The sequence below is a fragment of the Penicillium brevicompactum genome, assembly GCF_028827555.1.
Source record: "Penicillium brevicompactum strain IBT 35665 chromosome Unknown utg000003l_segment0_segment0, whole genome shotgun sequence".
Lineage (NCBI taxonomy): Eukaryota > Fungi > Ascomycota > Eurotiomycetes > Eurotiales > Aspergillaceae > Penicillium > Penicillium brevicompactum.
Window position 1 is genome coordinate 2455645 of NW_026623206.1, and position 16817 is coordinate 2472461.

General features: G+C 49.2%; 8 protein-coding genes across 8 annotated transcripts; 4 read left to right on the top strand and 4 right to left on the bottom strand.

The window, feature by feature from the left end:
- Positions 1–44: 44 nt before the first annotated feature.
- Positions 45–3034, top strand: N7506_004825 (snoRNA-binding rRNA-processing protein DIP2; the record flags this gene model as incomplete). Its single annotated transcript, XM_056954119.1, has 3 exons — positions 45–61; positions 119–370; positions 433–3034. The coding sequence occupies 3 exons, from the start codon at positions 45–47 to the stop codon at positions 3032–3034; spliced, it is 2871 nt and encodes a 956-aa protein (XP_056813008.1).
- A 1259-nt stretch (positions 3035–4293) lies between these two features.
- Positions 4294–5660, bottom strand: N7506_004826 (metalloendopeptidase WSS1; the record flags this gene model as incomplete). Its single annotated transcript, XM_056954120.1, has 2 exons — positions 4294–5326; positions 5377–5660. The coding sequence occupies 2 exons, from the start codon at positions 5658–5660 to the stop codon at positions 4294–4296; spliced, it is 1317 nt and encodes a 438-aa protein (XP_056813009.1).
- Positions 5661–6324: 664 nt separating this feature from the next.
- On the bottom strand, positions 6325–7999 carry N7506_004827 (FAD-binding oxidoreductase; the record flags this gene model as incomplete). The annotated part of the gene is made up of 5 exons (XM_056954121.1): positions 6325–6571; positions 6636–6994; positions 7045–7433; positions 7487–7697; positions 7766–7999. The coding sequence occupies 5 exons, from the start codon at positions 7997–7999 to the stop codon at positions 6325–6327; spliced, it is 1440 nt and encodes a 479-aa protein (XP_056813010.1).
- A 552-nt stretch (positions 8000–8551) lies between these two features.
- On the top strand, positions 8552–10061 carry N7506_004828 (FAD-binding oxidoreductase; the record flags this gene model as incomplete). The annotated part of the gene is made up of 4 exons (XM_056954122.1): positions 8552–9248; positions 9296–9314; positions 9365–9882; positions 9940–10061. The coding sequence occupies 4 exons, from the start codon at positions 8552–8554 to the stop codon at positions 10059–10061; spliced, it is 1356 nt and encodes a 451-aa protein (XP_056813011.1).
- A 298-nt stretch (positions 10062–10359) lies between these two features.
- Positions 10360–11211, bottom strand: N7506_004829 (NAD-dependent epimerase/dehydratase family protein; the record flags this gene model as incomplete). The annotated part of the gene is made up of 3 exons (XM_056954123.1): positions 10360–10653; positions 10716–10923; positions 10988–11211. Coding segments are annotated over 3 exons (726 nt in total), but the record flags the coding sequence as incomplete, so codon positions are not given.
- Positions 11212–11981: 770 nt separating this feature from the next.
- On the top strand, positions 11982–13361 carry N7506_004830 (amine oxidase, flavin-containing superfamily; the record flags this gene model as incomplete). Its single annotated transcript, XM_056954124.1, has 1 exon — positions 11982–13361. The coding sequence occupies one exon, from the start codon at positions 11982–11984 to the stop codon at positions 13359–13361; it is 1380 nt and encodes a 459-aa protein (XP_056813013.1).
- A 623-nt stretch (positions 13362–13984) lies between these two features.
- Positions 13985–14930, bottom strand: N7506_004831 (DUF3632 domain-containing protein; the record flags this gene model as incomplete). The annotated part of the gene is made up of 2 exons (XM_056954125.1): positions 13985–14481; positions 14537–14930. 2 exons carry the CDS (start codon positions 14928–14930, stop codon positions 13985–13987), a joined length of 891 nt encoding a protein of 296 aa, XP_056813014.1.
- A 673-nt stretch (positions 14931–15603) lies between these two features.
- On the top strand, positions 15604–16734 carry N7506_004832 (zinc-binding alcohol dehydrogenase family protein; the record flags this gene model as incomplete). The annotated part of the gene is made up of 1 exon (XM_056954126.1): positions 15604–16734. The coding sequence occupies one exon, from the start codon at positions 15604–15606 to the stop codon at positions 16732–16734; it is 1131 nt and encodes a 376-aa protein (XP_056813015.1).
- Between the last annotated feature and the right edge of the window lie 83 nt (positions 16735–16817).

The window sequence follows — 16817 nt, forward strand, 5'->3', positions numbered from 1 at the left end:
TAGCAATCGGAGGTTCCCAAAAATTTTCCCGTCCACTCCCAACGATGGTGAAATCATACTTGTACGTGGAATTTCGAGGGATTGTGGACTATTTGACGATGCGCTAACACTCGTGCAGTAAGTTCGAGCATTCGAATACGTTCGGGCTCGTCGCCTCGGCGTCCTCGAATGCGATCTGGGCTAAGGACGATCAGACCGGTGTCGCACGCCAGACAGGCGCCGGACGGGCCATTGTCGGTGCCAGTGAGGAGGTTCTGTGCTGGGATGTGAAGAAGGGAGAACTTCTTGGAAGGTGGCGCGATTCTGGCTGCAGGGCGCAGGTCAGTGTGGTCTCGCAGAGCCAAACGGATGAAGATATCTTCGCAGTTGGGTGAGTATTCCATGCTGGAACTTTTGATTGAGGGAATCCCTCTAACCTCGAATGTCCTCTAGATACGAAGATGGCAGCATCCGTCTCTGGGATTCGCGAACCGGCACCGTCATTATCTCTTTCAACGGCCACAAGTCCGCCGTCACCAAGCTTGCCTTCGACAACGCCGGTGTGCGCCTCGCAAGTGGCTCCAAGGATACCGATATCATTGTTTGGGATCTCATCACCGAAGTCGGCCTCTTCAAGCTTCGTGGACATACCGATCAGATCACATCACTGCATTTCCTTTTCCCGTCGCAAGAATTGCTCACCGCGAACGGGCTGAACGAACACACTGGATTTTTGTTGACCACCGGAAAGGACGCCTTGATCAAAGTCTGGGATCTTGCTTCGCAACACTGTATTGAGACGCATGTAGCTCAATCAAACGGTGAGTGTTGGAGCTTGGGTCTTTCGCCTGATCAGGGTGGATGTATCACAGCTGGCAACGACGGTGAACTCCGGGTCTGGTCGATTGACGAGGCGGCCATGTTGGACATCTCCAGAGAGAAGGTCAGCATGGACGGACGCAAGATTCTCAGCGACCGAGGAACCTTCTATCGCCACGGCAAGGACCGTACGATCGGCATTCGATTCCACCCTCGCTCGGACTATGTTGGCTTCCACGGTTCCGACAAGTCGGTCGAGATCTGGCGCATTCGTTCTCAGTCAGAGGTACAGAAGAGCATGTCACGAAAGAACAAGAGGAGAAAGGAGAAGGCCGCCCAAAAGGCGGATGAAAGCGGCGAGAAAATGGAAGACGACAAGACCGAAGATGCTGCCGCCGCGCCTGTATCGGAAGTGTTTGTTCAGCACGTTATCGTTCGAACTGGCGGAAAGGTCCGCTCTTTCGATTGGATGACAAACAAGTCTAGCGGATTGAATCTTCTGGCCGCAACCACAAATAACCAGCTTGAGGCATACACCGTTGTGCCGGCGAACAAGAAGAATGCCGACAGCGAGGAGTCCGACTATAGCCGCAGCCTCGCAGTGGAGATCCCTGGTCACCGCACGGATATTCGTTCCATTGCGCTGAGCTCTGACGATCGAATGCTGGCCTCTGCCTCCAACGGCACGCTCAAGATCTGGAACGTTCTTACCGAAAGCTGCCTTCGAACCCTCGACTGTGGCTACTCTCTGTGCTCCGCCTTCCTTCCTGGTGACAAGATCGTGGTTGTCGGTAATAAGAACGGAGAACTTGAGGTCTTCGATATTGCCTCTTCCACATTGCTGGATACTATTAAGGCCCACGACGGGCCTGTTTGGTCACTGCAAGTGCACCCAGATGGCAAGTCCATGGTCAGTGGAAGTGCGGACAAGACAGCCAAGTTCTGGAACTTCCAGGTCGTCCAGGAAGAGATTCCTGGAACCAAGCGCACCACTCCTCGCCTCAAGTTGGCACACACAAGAACTCTTAAGGTCAATGACGACATTCTCAACCTTCGTTTCTCCCCAGATGCTCGTCTTCTGGCTGTGTCTCTTCTTGACAACACAGTGAAGGTCTTCTTCGTTGATTCTCTGAAGCTCTTCCTTAACCTTTACGGACACAAGCTCCCAGTTCTGAGCATGGATATTTCACACGACAGCAAGCTCATCGTGACATGCTCTGCAGACAAGACTGTCCGCCTTTGGGGATTGGACTTTGGTGATTGCCACAAAGCTTTCTTGGCCCACGAGGACAGCATTATGGCGGTAGCTTTCGTTCCCCACAACAAGGATGGAAACGGTCACAACTTCTTCAGTGCTAGCAAGGACCGAATCATCAAATACTGGGACGGAGACAAGTTCGAGCAAATCCAGCGTCTTGTTGGTCACCACGGTGAGATCTGGGCACTCGCTATGAGTCGCTCCGGTGATTTCATCGTCAGTGCCAGTCACGATAAGAGCATTCGTATCTGGCAGCAGACGGATGAGCCTCTCTTCCTCGAGGAAGAGCGTGAGAAGGAAGAGGAAGAGGCATACGACAGCACGCTCACTGCCTCTCTCGAGCAAGATGAGGATGGCGACGGCGAGAAGGCCGAGGCTGTCGACGCCGGAAAGCAAACGACGGGTACTCTCATGGCCGGAGAAAAGATCATCGAGGCCCTCGAGCTCGGCATGGAGGATCTCGAAGTTGTGCGTGACTGGCGCAAGGTCAAGGCTGCAAACCCCAACGCCGCCCAACCCGACCGTAACCCAGTCTACCTCGCCCTCAACAACATCTCCGCCGAGCAGCACGTTCTGAACACTGTTCAAAAGATCCCTGCCGCGGCCCTTCAGGACGCACTCCTGGTGCTGCCATTCTCCCAACTCTCCGCCCTCTTCACCTTCCTCAACATCTGGGCTGATCGCGAATGGAACGTCCCACTCACTTGCCGTGTTCTGTTCTTCCTTCTCAAGACTCACCACCGCCAAATCGTGGCTAGCAAAATGATGCGCCCGATGCTGGACAGCATTCGCGCGTCCCTGCGTCGCGTCCTTGCTCGCCAGAAGGACGAGATGGGTTTCAACCTGTCTGCTTTGCAGTTCATTGGTACCCAGATTCAAGAACAAAGCACTGCGGACTACGTTGATGAGGATACCTGGGAGGAACAGCAGACGTCCAAGGGTACAGGCAAGAAGCGCCAGTTCGTCAGCGTGGCCTGAGGTTAAATGTTGTGTACAAGCATGTCAATTGGCGTTTGTGATCATTTTCGACCTAGTTATGGAGGTCTTTCCTTCTGTTTTCTATACAAAAGTTTTATATCCTTGTCAGTTGAAGAGAATATCAACGGATGTACCATAGATTTACTTCTAGTAAAATAGAATTGTTTCTACGAGATTTGCGTTTGTCAAGTACGAGAGAAGGATGCGTCGTAATAATGTTTATTCAATGAGAGTGGTTTATTTTATTGTTATGTACAGTGCCACAAGGGCACTGATCCAGGAACTCGATGCTGGCCCTTCTCAGCCCATCGAGGACCTGAGCACAACTTGAAGCCATTCCAGAAAGTGATGATACCAATGGCGAGACCCTAGATGCTACATCTGACGATAAAATCACTTGCTCCCTCAGCAAGAGATAACCTTGGAACTCACTTCCGCTTATCCTGCTGTCGCATACCCTTTCTTTTGCCTGTACCGTGCTGACATCCGACATCCAGGCGAAGAAAAAGGTAAGAGACAGCAGGACAAGAGGGAGAGATTATCTCCTCCTGATAGAAGTGCTGCAATCTATTGGTCGTTGGTACCTAATTGATTAGTGCATTATTACGCTGTCGACTGGTGATTAATCGAAACTGAAGTATCGGCGCTGAACTGTGGCAGATCGTTAGCAATGTGCTCAATGCAACATTCCAGTATCTCGACAGCCAAGAGTAAAGCAAGCATCATAGGACCCATTTCAGAAGAACCATTATAAGCACCGACGACAGGGATTTTTCATCTATGGAACAATCCTCTGCCATCCTAATACGGCTCTTCCTAATTGTTTTGGTTCAATGCGGTTCTCATCATATAGAGTCCGATGCGATGCTTTTCTCTTGCTGGCTCGAGGAGCTCAAAGCTCTGTTGAACATACCTGTTAGTAGTTATATCGATTATGACCAGACAGCAAAACATTGAAGCTGAGTGAGGTCGATTTTGGAGCTCATGATTGAAGCTGGAGGAAGGTGAAGAGTTTGGGTCGGGTTTTGTGAGAAAAAAAAGGTGGGTGGATTATGCTGAGTCATTGCGTCACGTGCTGGATATATGGGTCGGTTACGTAGGGAGCGTTTTCATACAATCTAGTCGAACTACATGGAACACTAACTTGTAAAATTTCTTCAGATAAACGCTGTGAAGCTTTTCAAGTGCAATGATGCGTCCTACAAATGAGATATTAGGACATGATAGAGTTCATATTGACAATGAATAAGTAAAATTTATCAGGAAGATGGCTTCATCGTTCCACAGCAAGAGCATGTCCACCACTGGCTTTCCATGAAGCTACCACAAGATTCGCACAGCCATCCAAGAGGCTTCTTCTCGGCTCCGCTCTCCAAGGCTTTGATGTTATCCACTGGACGGGTGCGATTCTTGAAAGCAAATGCATTTCTGGCGTTGACGTCCTTTTCTTCATTTTGATTGATAGATAAGGGCCGTTTCTTTGGGTTCTGTGTGTCAGATGGCTTTCGCTGAGTGGACACACGTCTGGATGTGGAAGCTGGTGTAGGTTTCGTGTTGGTTGGAGGCGGTCGCTCTCCTGCGCAGGCATCGCAGCATAAGAAAGTAGACTGATTTTCCAGGGTGCACGTTGGGCAGATCCATGGCTTATCATATGAGCTATTATCGGCGGTAAGATTAACAGACTCGGCTGGCACAGATTGCTTTGTTGGATTTGGAGATGCGGGTACAGATTTAGATGTAGCTGGCGGAATGTCTGATGGGACAGGTGGTGGTGATGATTCCGTCCTTGGGCCCGCTGGATGTTCTTGACTTGGCGGGACATATGACGATTCATACTTCTCCCGTTCTTCTTCCTGAATCAGCTCGATAAATGCTTCCATGATGGCCCGCTCGTTCGCGTCGTCCTCTTCGGCCTGAGTTCTAAAGCCATTTCGGGAGGCTTCTTCCGCAAGTTGGTCGTTATTTGTGCCCGATGCACAGCCCTGGGTAACCTCGATACGCCGCTGAGCAGCATCAGCCCGAAGCTTGCGGATATCCGTTCCTCGCAGATGGCGAGTGCCTCCAAGCTTTTGGCCGGAATTTTTGGCGAGGGTTCGCCGTTGCTCGGCGGCGGCGCGCGCCTGGCGCCGAGCTTCGTCCACTGGCATTCTCTGTCCACCCAAGCGCTTGCCTTGAGATAGGAAGCCTTCTCCAGTGTAGCCTTTTCGGGCTAGCTCCTCATGTTCGTCTCGTAGTTGGTTCCAAAGCGCATGAAATTGCTGGTTATGGGGACCAATAACATTATGGCATAGCCTGTGGTCGATCAGCACCTTCAAAACAAGTCCAAGATCAATTTCACCTACTCATGTAACATGGTATCAACAACATCCTCTATCGGGAGAAATTGTCGCTGGTCAGAGGCATACCGTAATCTCAGGCAAATCTTCTGGCCGTAGTTCACATTCAGCCCCAGTAGATTTCTCTGCTGTGGATAGAACTCGCATAGCGCTCCAACTCTCCACGCGCGCTGTCGCATGATCGGTTTGACCAAGGACGCGACTTTGCGCAGGATCATGAGTGCCTCATCTTCTCGCGGACGCTTCTTCTCATGGCGGTATTCAGAGATCAGGGGGTCTAGTTCCCTCATTTTGCGTGTTTTGAAAGAGCCTTGCACTCGCACTCGTTCAAGGATGTATTATCTTGTGTTTCTGCCACTGTAAAAAAGTTCTTGCCTCGTAGGGACAGCACATCCCCCTACTGAGGGTCTCAGTAAAGTTCTTTCACATCAGAACATGGCTATGGGAAAACAAAACAAGTCAAAGAGGAAGGTGAAATGAATGTCAGATGTAGAATCTACGAGGTTCTGCCAGCAAAGCTGACAAGTTTGATGATCAAGCAAGGCACGAAACCTGTCCAGCTGACACCCTATATTTCAGGCATGATATAGGTCACATGATGGTGGTCCGTGCTCTCATCCAGCCCCACACACGTCTGCCGGTGGCATTACGCATTTCTTGACTGTTGTCAACTCGATGAGCGAATTCTCGCCTTCTAAAATTTGATATGGGCTAAATAGCTAGCTAGGTAGAGACAAATCATTCTTACTCTATGATTTACAAAGCCATCTTCCTCCAACCTTTAAATGGCGGTTTTTGTTATATTTCAGAAGACCTGCGCATGAATGTTGCAAGATATATTTCGAACGACACTATATAATTGCGGTCCAAAACCTTCGACTGAATTTCCAGAATCGATAAGTCTCTGATTTTGAGTTGTTTTACTCCAAATTTATCACACAAGAAACGCAGTATCTAGAGCGGAATAGGCTTCTTGAACCCAAAAAGCTGGTTTGGATCCCATTTCCGCTTCAGAGCTGAGAGCCGGGCTAAATTCCGAGACGAGTACCATGCTACTGCTCCCTCGTTTCCTCGCGCATATCCGGTGTATGTGGCAAGGCTGGGGTATCCGCTTACATTTGCAATTTGATTTCTCAGTCGTTGCTCAAACTCGTCGACGATATCATATATGGACGTATCCGTCATATAGCCTTCGATGCTTCTGAGATGAGACAGCAATCAGCAGCACACTCCGAACGATCAGGGATTTTGGATGTTCAGCCCACATATGCGCAATGGCATCCCGCCACGGATATGATGTTTCGTTGTCTTTCACACCCGCAGTTGCATCATTTGCAAAGCGAGGAATGAGGAGCCGTCCTTGATATCCAGTATGTTCATGCCAGAATTGATTCATGTCGGCGAAGACTGAGTCTAGAGTCTCTGGATCTGTGCGTTTGACTGCAACGCTCTGGATATTCACTTTTTGACCTGGGGTACACGACCCGAGGACAGGAGGGAATAAAGTGTTCTGAGGAACCATTTGTACCATATCTCTGAGGGGACCCAATTTTCTGAACTGCTCTAGATATGACTCGCCCTCCTCCCTTGGTCCAAAGTATATGGCGTTGAGAACGATATATGACTATCGATAATGTCAGGGATCAGATCACCAAGAGTATTGTGGATGCTCACCTGGTTTGTTTGGCGATCGAAGAAAGCCATGTTGGTCAAAGCCAACCGGGCCGGCATATCGTCGTCAAATGTCTGCAATACTCTCCAGTAACTGCCGTTCACAGAAGCCGGAAACACCAGTCCAGCGGACATAGCTAGACCATTGTTTGTGATACCCCAAACTCGGAAGGTTGCAGAGGTGATGATTCCGAAGTTGCTTCCTGCTCCGCGGATCCCCCAAAACAGCTCATGGTTCTCTTCTCGTGAGGCCGTGAGGATACTTCCGTCTGCCGTGATAAGCCGAACAGATACTAGAGCATCGATCATCAGCCCGCGGTGACCCATGAGAGGCCCGATCCCAGCACCGAGGGTGGCTCCCAAGACACCTGGACAAGCGCATGATGCCAAAGCTGAGGTGACGTTAGATAGGATGACTCCAAGACTCAATGGGTCACATACGTACGAAGCTCTTTCGAGGCGTTGTACAGCAGATCGGTCAACTGGTCATATTTCACCGCTCCCCCGATGGTCAGATAGGTCCGAGTGTCATCAAACTTAGTAGAGTTGAAGTTGCCTAGATCAATGGATATGCCATGGAAGTTGCTGTAATCAGAAAAGGACTGTCCTCCACCCGTGGCAAGAAACTTGATGTTGTTGGAATGGGCTATCTTGACCTGTTTTGAGAGAAGCATGTGAGTCCACAATTTGGTAGGATGCTAGCCAAAGGCCAAAGCACACGCACGGTATGTTGAATATCTGATTCTGTCATAGGCTTGATGACACCGATGAGCGTGGGGGGTGTGTAATCAGACCATCTTGGTTGCACTTTGGTTGCCCAATCTGCATCTCCGGGCAGTATGATATCAGCTTCAGGTGAAAGATATGGCTCAAATAATGCAGTGAGATTAGACAAGCCGACGGCTCGTATCGCAAATGAGATGCCGAGGAAGACTCTGGGTGCCAAACCCATTGGCATTGTGGCGCAAATCAACGCAAGACTGCGTTGATGGTGGTAAGGGAGCAATGCAGTATTGAGTTAGGTTGCTCTTGCGGAGGCAAAATGTGGTAAAATCTCGTATCAATCAAAGTTGGATGGCTTCTCGTCCCACGACTGGATATGATTGATCAAACCCGAAGCTGGGTGAATGAGGCTTAATGAGTCCGGAGGCTGATATGTCAGATCTTCATTCACCCAAAATCGACTTTTTGTCTATCCAGAATGTTCGAATTAGTTATCACATGAAAGCAAAGCGAGCAAGATAGGAGTCTTCAACGGATAGACGGACCGTGTGTTTCCTAAGATGCGGCTGTGATGTCACATCGGGGAATACAGATCAGGCAACTAGGCATGTAACTATCTCAAGTGCAACCTGGCCACCTGGGCAGTTCATCTGTACTTTCCGAAATTGCTCGGCTGCATGGCTCACCTAGGCATTCCGGGAAACCAAGGATGTCTCCACATGTATCAAAACAAAAAGCCCGCCGCCTCACCAAGTTTGCTCTTTCCCGAGTCTCAAACCTTTCCAAAATGGCAAGAAATTTTGATGACCTTTTCGAAGCTCTTCCCGATGCTGAAATCTTTCTTCCTGGGTACGTCGGATACGAAGACAGAATCAAACGATGGAGTGCTTCGTGCAACAAGCGGGCCGCAGTTATTGTTTGTCCGAGAAATGCGTTCGAAGTGAGCACAGCTCTTCGTTACGCCACGACTCACCGAATATTTCCGCTTGCACTCCGGGGAGGCGGACATAGTACAAGTGGAGACAGCTCCTCTGACGGAGGAATGGTGATAGATCTGCGCCAAATAAACTCCACCACAGTTGACCCGAAGATGCGGACAATCACATTCGGAGGAGGATGCACATGGCAGGACGTCAATGATGCCTTGTGGGATCATGGCCTTGCAACTGTTAGTGGCACAGTCGGAGATACAGGGGTTGGAGGCCTGATACTCTGTGGAGGCTATGGGTATTTGACCGGGCGGTGCGGGCTGGCTCTTGATTGTCTCCTCAGCTGTGAGGTCGTGCTAGCCAATGGAGACATTGTAAAAGCCAGCAAGGATGACAATCCAGATTTATTCTGGGCCTTGCGCGGGGCTGGGCCGAACTTTGGCATCGTCACTCATTTCACCTCGCAAGCGTTTGTACAGGAAGAAAGCTGGGGAGGCTTCTTGGGCTTCACTCCAGAATGCCTGGCTGCTGTTGTTGAGTTCGGTAACTACTTTAGTAAGTCAGAAATCACACTATGAAAAGCAAATATCTGACTATTGCAGTACAAACCGATGATGGAAAGTCCATGATGAGCGTGCTCATCGGGAATTTCATCCCCCTAACAAAGCTAGTGGTGTGATGGCCGTTGTGTTTCACAACGGATCAGAGGAGGAAGGAAGAAAAAGGTTCAAACCACTCCTTGATCTCGAACTTCTAGGTGACACTACCAGCATGTTATCCTATCCAGATCTAAATATGATGTTCAACAAATACCCGCGAGGACCTGATGATAGGCATCGGTTTGGCGGCGCAAATTTCACATTTCCACTCAATAAAGAAGCAGCTCAGAAGATCGGCAATCAATTCTGGCAGACCACCAATGCACCGGAGAACGACGATCTCCGGAGCAGCACAATAGGGTTTGAGTTCTTCCCTACAAACAAAATCCGCGAAATTCCTCTGACGGACACGGCTTTCGCAAACAGAGGCCAATTTGCGTCAATTTGCATATCGATGAACTGGACAGAGGCGTCAATGGATAATCGCGCATGTGAACTATCAACAGAATTTAGCCAACTTTGTGCCGATAGTGTTGGTTGGAAGGGAAACAAGTATCATGAGGGAGCGACTACCTACGCAAACTACTTTAGTGAGTCACATCTGAAAGGCAGTTGAATTAGAAACCAGTGCTAATTGGGAGATATAGGCAGTGTTACAAAAGCAGAGAAGATATATGGACAAAATACGGCAAGACTGAGGAGACTGAAGAACAAATACGACCCTCAACAAGTATTTCAGAAAGTGCAGGACTTGTCACCTAAACAGTAACATGATGTTTAGATACAAGGTACTTGGGTGAATGGAAAAGACTGGAATTTTGAATCCTTTGGCTTTTGTCGTGTTTCACGCCAAGTAGATGGCTTCATGTAGAAACATATCAATAACAGAAAGGAGAAAAGTAGACAGCCTCTTACTTTTCACCCCAAATAAATTCACAAAGACACAGAGATCTGTATGTATGAGAGAAAGAAAGTTAAAAAGTGTGCTGTTGAGATAGTGCTCGCTTAACCGGTCAAACGACCCGAGGTCAACCATTTGACGCAGATGCTTCCACCTGCACTCACGAATCTTGACCCCCACGCTGAGACTTCAGTGCTTTCTGTCCAATACGGACGAGTTCGTTGTTGAGAAGGGTCTCTTTTTCGAAGCCATTCACAGCCTGATTCAGTACTGCCGCTGCGAGCTCACTCCGATGGATGTTGGGGAACGGTCGACCAACAACGTTGAAGGCGCGGAAGATGTTCGCCACCAGAGCCCTCGACCAAGTGGTGGAATTGGTAATAACTCCAGGTTGAGCGATACAGACCTCTACTCCCTGGTTCTGAGCTGGAAATTTAAGCACCATCAGTTCGGTATTGCACTAGACAGCCACAAATCATATTAGCTAAAGACATGACAGATAGTGAGACAATGACTGCTCACCCGCATTACTTGATAGTCGCCCCAGACAGCAGGCTTCTTAGTTGGATCCCTCGGTGTACCTTCGGCGCTGAGATAGATGAAGCGGAAGGGACGTGAAGGTCCGGCCTGGTACATGGCATCGAAGCCACTCTTCGTGCAATCTTGGCAAACGCGTTTGACTTCTGCAAAATCGAACTTTCCAAGACGAAATGGTGTGATAGCGACAGTCCTGTAATAGAATCGCCCGTGTCAGTCAAGTCAACCAGAAGATGGTTATATCCGGGTAAACACACCAGATGCATGCATCGGCACCGGCGAACTCGGCCTTGACGTCATCGGCATAGTCCCCATAGTCCCGTATGATCACACTCTTTATCTTCGAGGAGTCAACACCCTCATCAAGTTGGACAGGTTTGCGGGCCAAGGCGATGACTTCGGTGATCTCGGGTATGTGCAGGGTCTGCCGAATGATCTCGGTGCCCAGCAGACCAGTCGCACCAGTAACGATGAGTTTCATCGCGAATCAAATATCTTGTGCTTTGCTGAAAGCCAAGGAAGGTCGATGTATGTTGTTTGAAGTGAGAGATGTCGGGTTTCGGGGGCGGGATGTTTGAATCCCGATGATGTCCCTTCCTAATTTGTGCGACCAACCGAACGCGTTATGAGGCTCTTGACATTGAAACTTGGAGAGAGGAACTCCAAAAGCAAAGCGCTGAAGGAGGAAGGTCTACAATGGACTGGGACAAATGTTTTGCCTGCACTCTCATGTCCTTCAGCTTTTCCATCGTTGTCTACAGCATCGGTTTGCACATTCTCTCCATCTTATAGTTCTGATCTACCGGATTTGGGAAAAAGCAAAGCAACGCACTTGTCTCTACCAATAGCGGTAATCCTGCCGCAATACCTCGAATGTCACAAATATACCATTTGGATGGAATATTCGATAGATGCTGGTAACCCTTTATATAGAGTAGCGCAAGTAAAATCTAGTTTTACATGGTGATTGGAGTTGTTCCACTTGGGTAACCTCAAGAGTTGTGATATTTACCCCATTAGCAGTTCCAAGGTTGTAGTCACAGAAGTTGCCGATGCATCGAAGAGTCGTCACTCTTTGGAAAGCCTCTCGTTGTTTTTTCTAATCAATCCAGAGCTTTGAAGAAGAAGAAGAAGTCTCCTGCATTTGAAAACACCCGGGTGAGATTGCTGAATTATGAAGACCAAAAATAGATCGCCAAAATTGACTACTAACGCTTCATTTCAACAGCATCAGGCTCGTCGTTCACGATCATGTCTTTCTTGAAACTCTCCACGTGGATTACCTCGCTACTAGTGATTTTGGCGTCTGGCAACCTCATTGACCCCAAAGGCTATGCTCCCGAGGATACAATTGTCGTCGATGTTGCGATCATTGGAGGTGGTTCGGCGGGAACTTACGCTGCCATCAACTTGCAGAAGATGGGCCAAAAAATTGTCCTCATCGAAAAAAAGAAACACCTGGGTGGCCACACAAACACTCATACCGATCGCTCTACCAATCTGACGATCGATTATGGATTGCAAGCATTTATGAACAGCTCCACTACCCTCGATTATTTCGCCTACTTGGACGTTCCTTTGATCAACTACAGAGGTCCAAATCTTACCTTTCAAACGGTCGATTTCACTACAGGTCGACCTGTCCAATTGAACGCCAGTCAAGATTTCAGTGGATGGGCTGCCCAGCTTGCCAAGTATCCTTGGCTAGACTCCACTTGGAAAGTTCCACAGCCCGTTGATCCGGACCTGCTTTTGCCCCTGGGAGATTTCCTTGCCAAGTATAACCTTACAAGTAGCTCATTTGCCCTATACTTCAGTGCACAGGGGCTTTCAAACGTTCTTCAGCAACCTACAGTGAATGTGATGAAGATGGTGGATCCGGCGTTCCTATACGCAATGGCAGGAGGTGGCCTCATAAATGCTCACAACAGCAACAAAGAGATCTACAGGAAGGCGGAGAAGAAATTGGGATCAAATGCGTTGACGAAAACGACAGTCACAGCGGTCACAAGACCAGCTAATGGACCCGTGTCAATAGCTGTCAAGAATCACTCCGGGTCCAAGTTGATTCAGGCATCCAAAGTTTTGATCACCATACCTCCAACCTTACACAATCTGGATGTCTTTGACCTCAACCTGGAAGAGCTCGGAGTGTTCACACAGTGGAGTTATTTTGGATACTATACCATACTTCTTAACAATAGCGGCCTACCATCCGGATTCCAGTGGATCAACACCAATACTTCGGACTCAGCATACAACATTCCTTCGCAGCCCAGCGCGTCGCAAATTACCGGAACTCGCATACAAGGCGTGGTCTACGTTTGGTTCCGCAGTCCGTATGATATGTCGCGGTCGGAAGTCGAAAAGGCCGCGATTAAGGCTATCCGCAAGATCCAGAAAGCTCGGAATCTGACACAAACGACACCAAAAGTCCTCAAATTCAAATCCCATACACCATTCAAGCTGAGTGTTGGCGCTGAATGTATTGAGAATGGATTCTATGATACTCTCTATGCTTTACAGGGGAAGCGCAATACGTGGTATTCGGGGGCTGCTTTCATCGGCCATAATAGTGGTTTGATCTGGGAGTTCACTCAGAACTTGTTGCCACAAATTGTCGCCAATTGATTGTATCTTGCAGCGTGATCATTAGGTATACTGAATATGTCTCAGAATACACCCAGACAGCAAAAAGCGTGGTACTGACCTCGGGGGTGTGTGAAGATCAGGCCAAAAACTCTTATCAGGGGACGAGGCACGAATTTAGTCGCTGACAAGGATGCGGCATTGAAACTCAAGACCTTTGTTAATGCACACTGAGCTATGCACGCTCTTCCGAGAACATAATAGGTATAATAGGTACCAATGACATGAAGTTTTACTATACAATATCACACCACTGCTGTAGGGATTCGCACTGGCCAAGACCGGCTCGTGTGCGATATGCACTGCCCATCGGATAGGTCGCTATGACCTCTTCCTAGTCGGTCTCAATCTGAATTTCCTCCTGCAATGACACGGAAGCTAATGCATACTACTGTTGGCTGCATGTTTGTTGCCACTCCTGCGGAATCCGAGAAAAATTCTCAATGTGCGATTTATTATCACACTGGACAAGCCCTCATATACGGATCAAAAGAGAGAACAGAGTAACAGTTTCTGAGTGAAAGGAAAGATAATGGATCCAGACTGTTGAGTGAATATAATGCGTAAAGTTCATTGCTCATGAGGTATGGAAATATGCAAGGACATTAAAGACATGATGATGGGTCGCTGGAAAGGCTCTCCATCTTGGATAAAGCACGATTGATCAAATCCTGGACATCTTCTTGGCCAGGAAGGCAGGCAGCCTTTGCATCCCGTAGACCTTGTTCCCAGACATTCCATCGTTCGCGCTCAAAGCCTCTCCAATGCCGGCTCCAAAACATTTCACCTGGTCGGCCATCGTATTTATTGTATTGTCGGCCGTTGAGAACATTCTCCCAGAGTCGGTCTCCGGCACATATGATCCAGTAGCATACGCCGAGTAGGCCGACGCCGGAAGTCAGTTGCTCGGACGGGATGCCCTCTTCGAAGATTTGGCGAAGTCCACAAAGTCCAATATGAGACTCGTCCATCCCATCACTGATGAATGCCTGCGATGAGGAGGTGTATTTGACATCGGCCGCTTGTGTAGATTGTGCGAGGAAGATGTTGATCTTGGCCCATCTGATTTGTTGTTCGGGGTCCATGTTTGGGTCGCATAGATCTATGCAAGGATCGGCGGTTAGCTTTGAGCCACAGGGATTGAAGAGGCCACTTACAGTCTTCATCACGCTCAAATTCAGCCATGATGCTGCGGGCGCAAGTGGTGAGTGAAGGCAGGTGAGACCACACCCAACTACCGTCTTGTGCTTTGAGAACCAGGCCCGTCGTTGAATCGACCGCGTTGTACATCTTCAGTTCTTTCAAGAAAGCGACCAACGGACCATACTGAGCCTGGTAGATCCTCATGGCGAGTTCCAATATGGCCATGAAGGTAATCTTGTCGGCCCTGTCGATCGTCCCTCCCGAACCATACCCTTCCAGGCGGTCCATAGTTGCGCCGATGACCCACTGCACGGCATCTTCGACGGTGAGTTCGTCGTTGATCAGCCCCTGGAACAGCTTGAATTCACCAGAGCCCTCGGGCCTTGATTTAAACATTTCAAACGCCATTGGGACTTTTGTACGGTCGCAGATGAGAAAAAGTTAAAGTGACTGTTGCCGTGTGGGCCACAGCCATTTCTCTTAGCGCCGTCTGTCGGCCATTGAGACTGCTGCACGGGGGCACGTGTGGTGTAGCCCCTGGACAATCATCTCAACCTCTTTCAATCAATGCACTTTGAGATAGATGCATTTTTGTATGAGATCTTCAGATCCGATATACTTCGATGGAGCGTGCACCCCCGCCAAGGGGCTCAATGATGAGCCATTGTGGAGCTGCGGATCTTGGTTTTTCTTGTTTTTGAGATGCCGTTTTCCCCGACTCCATCGGAGCGGAGTTCCACCTAGACCTCATCTCCAGGGAGATATCGAGAGATTTTGACAGTCAAATGTCCCTGCTGATTTGGTTGAGGTAAGGTGACAACCTGTCAGGGTCAGAGTCAGGAACCAGCGGATAACATTGTGAATGGCATCATGGTTACGGAGTACAAGGGCACCCACCGGATTCAATCCAGCACCAGAAGAACACCGAACGACCGACATGTTGAAGTGTTGCAAAGGGTGAAGATGAAATAATCTTCCGAAGTGTGACTTTGCGTTCCTTCCGACTTGAGGGTTGAGAGATATTGTTTGCCTTCTCCCCTCTTCTCATTTTCCTCCTTTCATCCACTCCCAAACGTCCATCATGGATCCAAACGAAGCCGCCTGGCTACCTGCCAAATGCAAGCCTTTGAGTGTGAGGGAGGCTCCCCTCGTCGCTCCATCCTCACACGAGATCGTTGTTAAAAATGCTGCTGTCGCCATCAATCCGGTGGAGTGGTGTAAGCAGCTCATGGGCGACCTCATGTTTGGCTTCATCAAGTACCCATTCATCCTCGGAAATGACTGCGCCGGTACTGTTGCCAAAGTTGGTGATGGCGTGACTCGCTTCAAAGTCGGTGACCGTGTTCTGGCCCACGCGATCGGAATGGACCCCGACGTCAACAAGTCCTCCGAAGGCGCCTTTCAAAAGTTCACCGTCATCCGTGAAAACATGGCTTCCCAGATCCCAATCTGGATGTCCTTTGAGGAGGCATGTGTTCTCCCTCTTGGTCTCTCCACTGCTGCGTGCGCCCTGTTCCAGAAAGACTTCCTTGCCCTTCAGAAGCCCGACGTCGCGAACCTCAATACATTGACTGCAACTGAACATTCCCGCGAGGTCGTGCTGGTCTGGGGAGGATCCTCGAGTGTTGGCAGCAATGCAATCCAACTTGCCAAAGCCGCCGGCTACGAAGTTATCGCCACTGCCTCTCCTTCGAACTTCGAATACGTGCACGGATTGGGGGCTACCGAGTGTTTCAATTACAAGAATGAGAACGTCGTGAAGGAGATCATCGAAGCGATCGGCCAAAAGAAGGTTGCTGGTGCCATCGCCATCGGAAACGGGTCAACCGAGGCATGCATGGACATTCTGTCGCGCACGAAGGGCAACAAGTTCGTTGCGCAAATCAGTTTCAAGTTCCCATCCAAGATCCCACCGACCGACTTTGAGTTTGTCCGTGCTGTCGCTGGCTTGGTGTGGTCCAACTTTGCCATATTCCTCAAATCGAAACTCTCTGGCGTGAAAACGAAGATGGTGTTTGGGAGCACCTTGGCTCACAATGAGGTGGGAAATCTGATTTACGAGGACTTCCTGCCTACCGCTTTGGAAAAGAAGCAATATCAAGCTGCACCCAAGGCAATCGTTGTCGGGAAGGGCTTGGGTACTATTCAAGAGGCCATGTACCGACACATGAATGCAGGTGCATCCGCTGCCAAGTATGTGGTCTACATCTGAGGAAACACATTTTGCACAAAACTTCATCGCCTGCAACTACCCATATGAGACGCAGCGATGGTGTGATTTCAACTTTCAGCTTG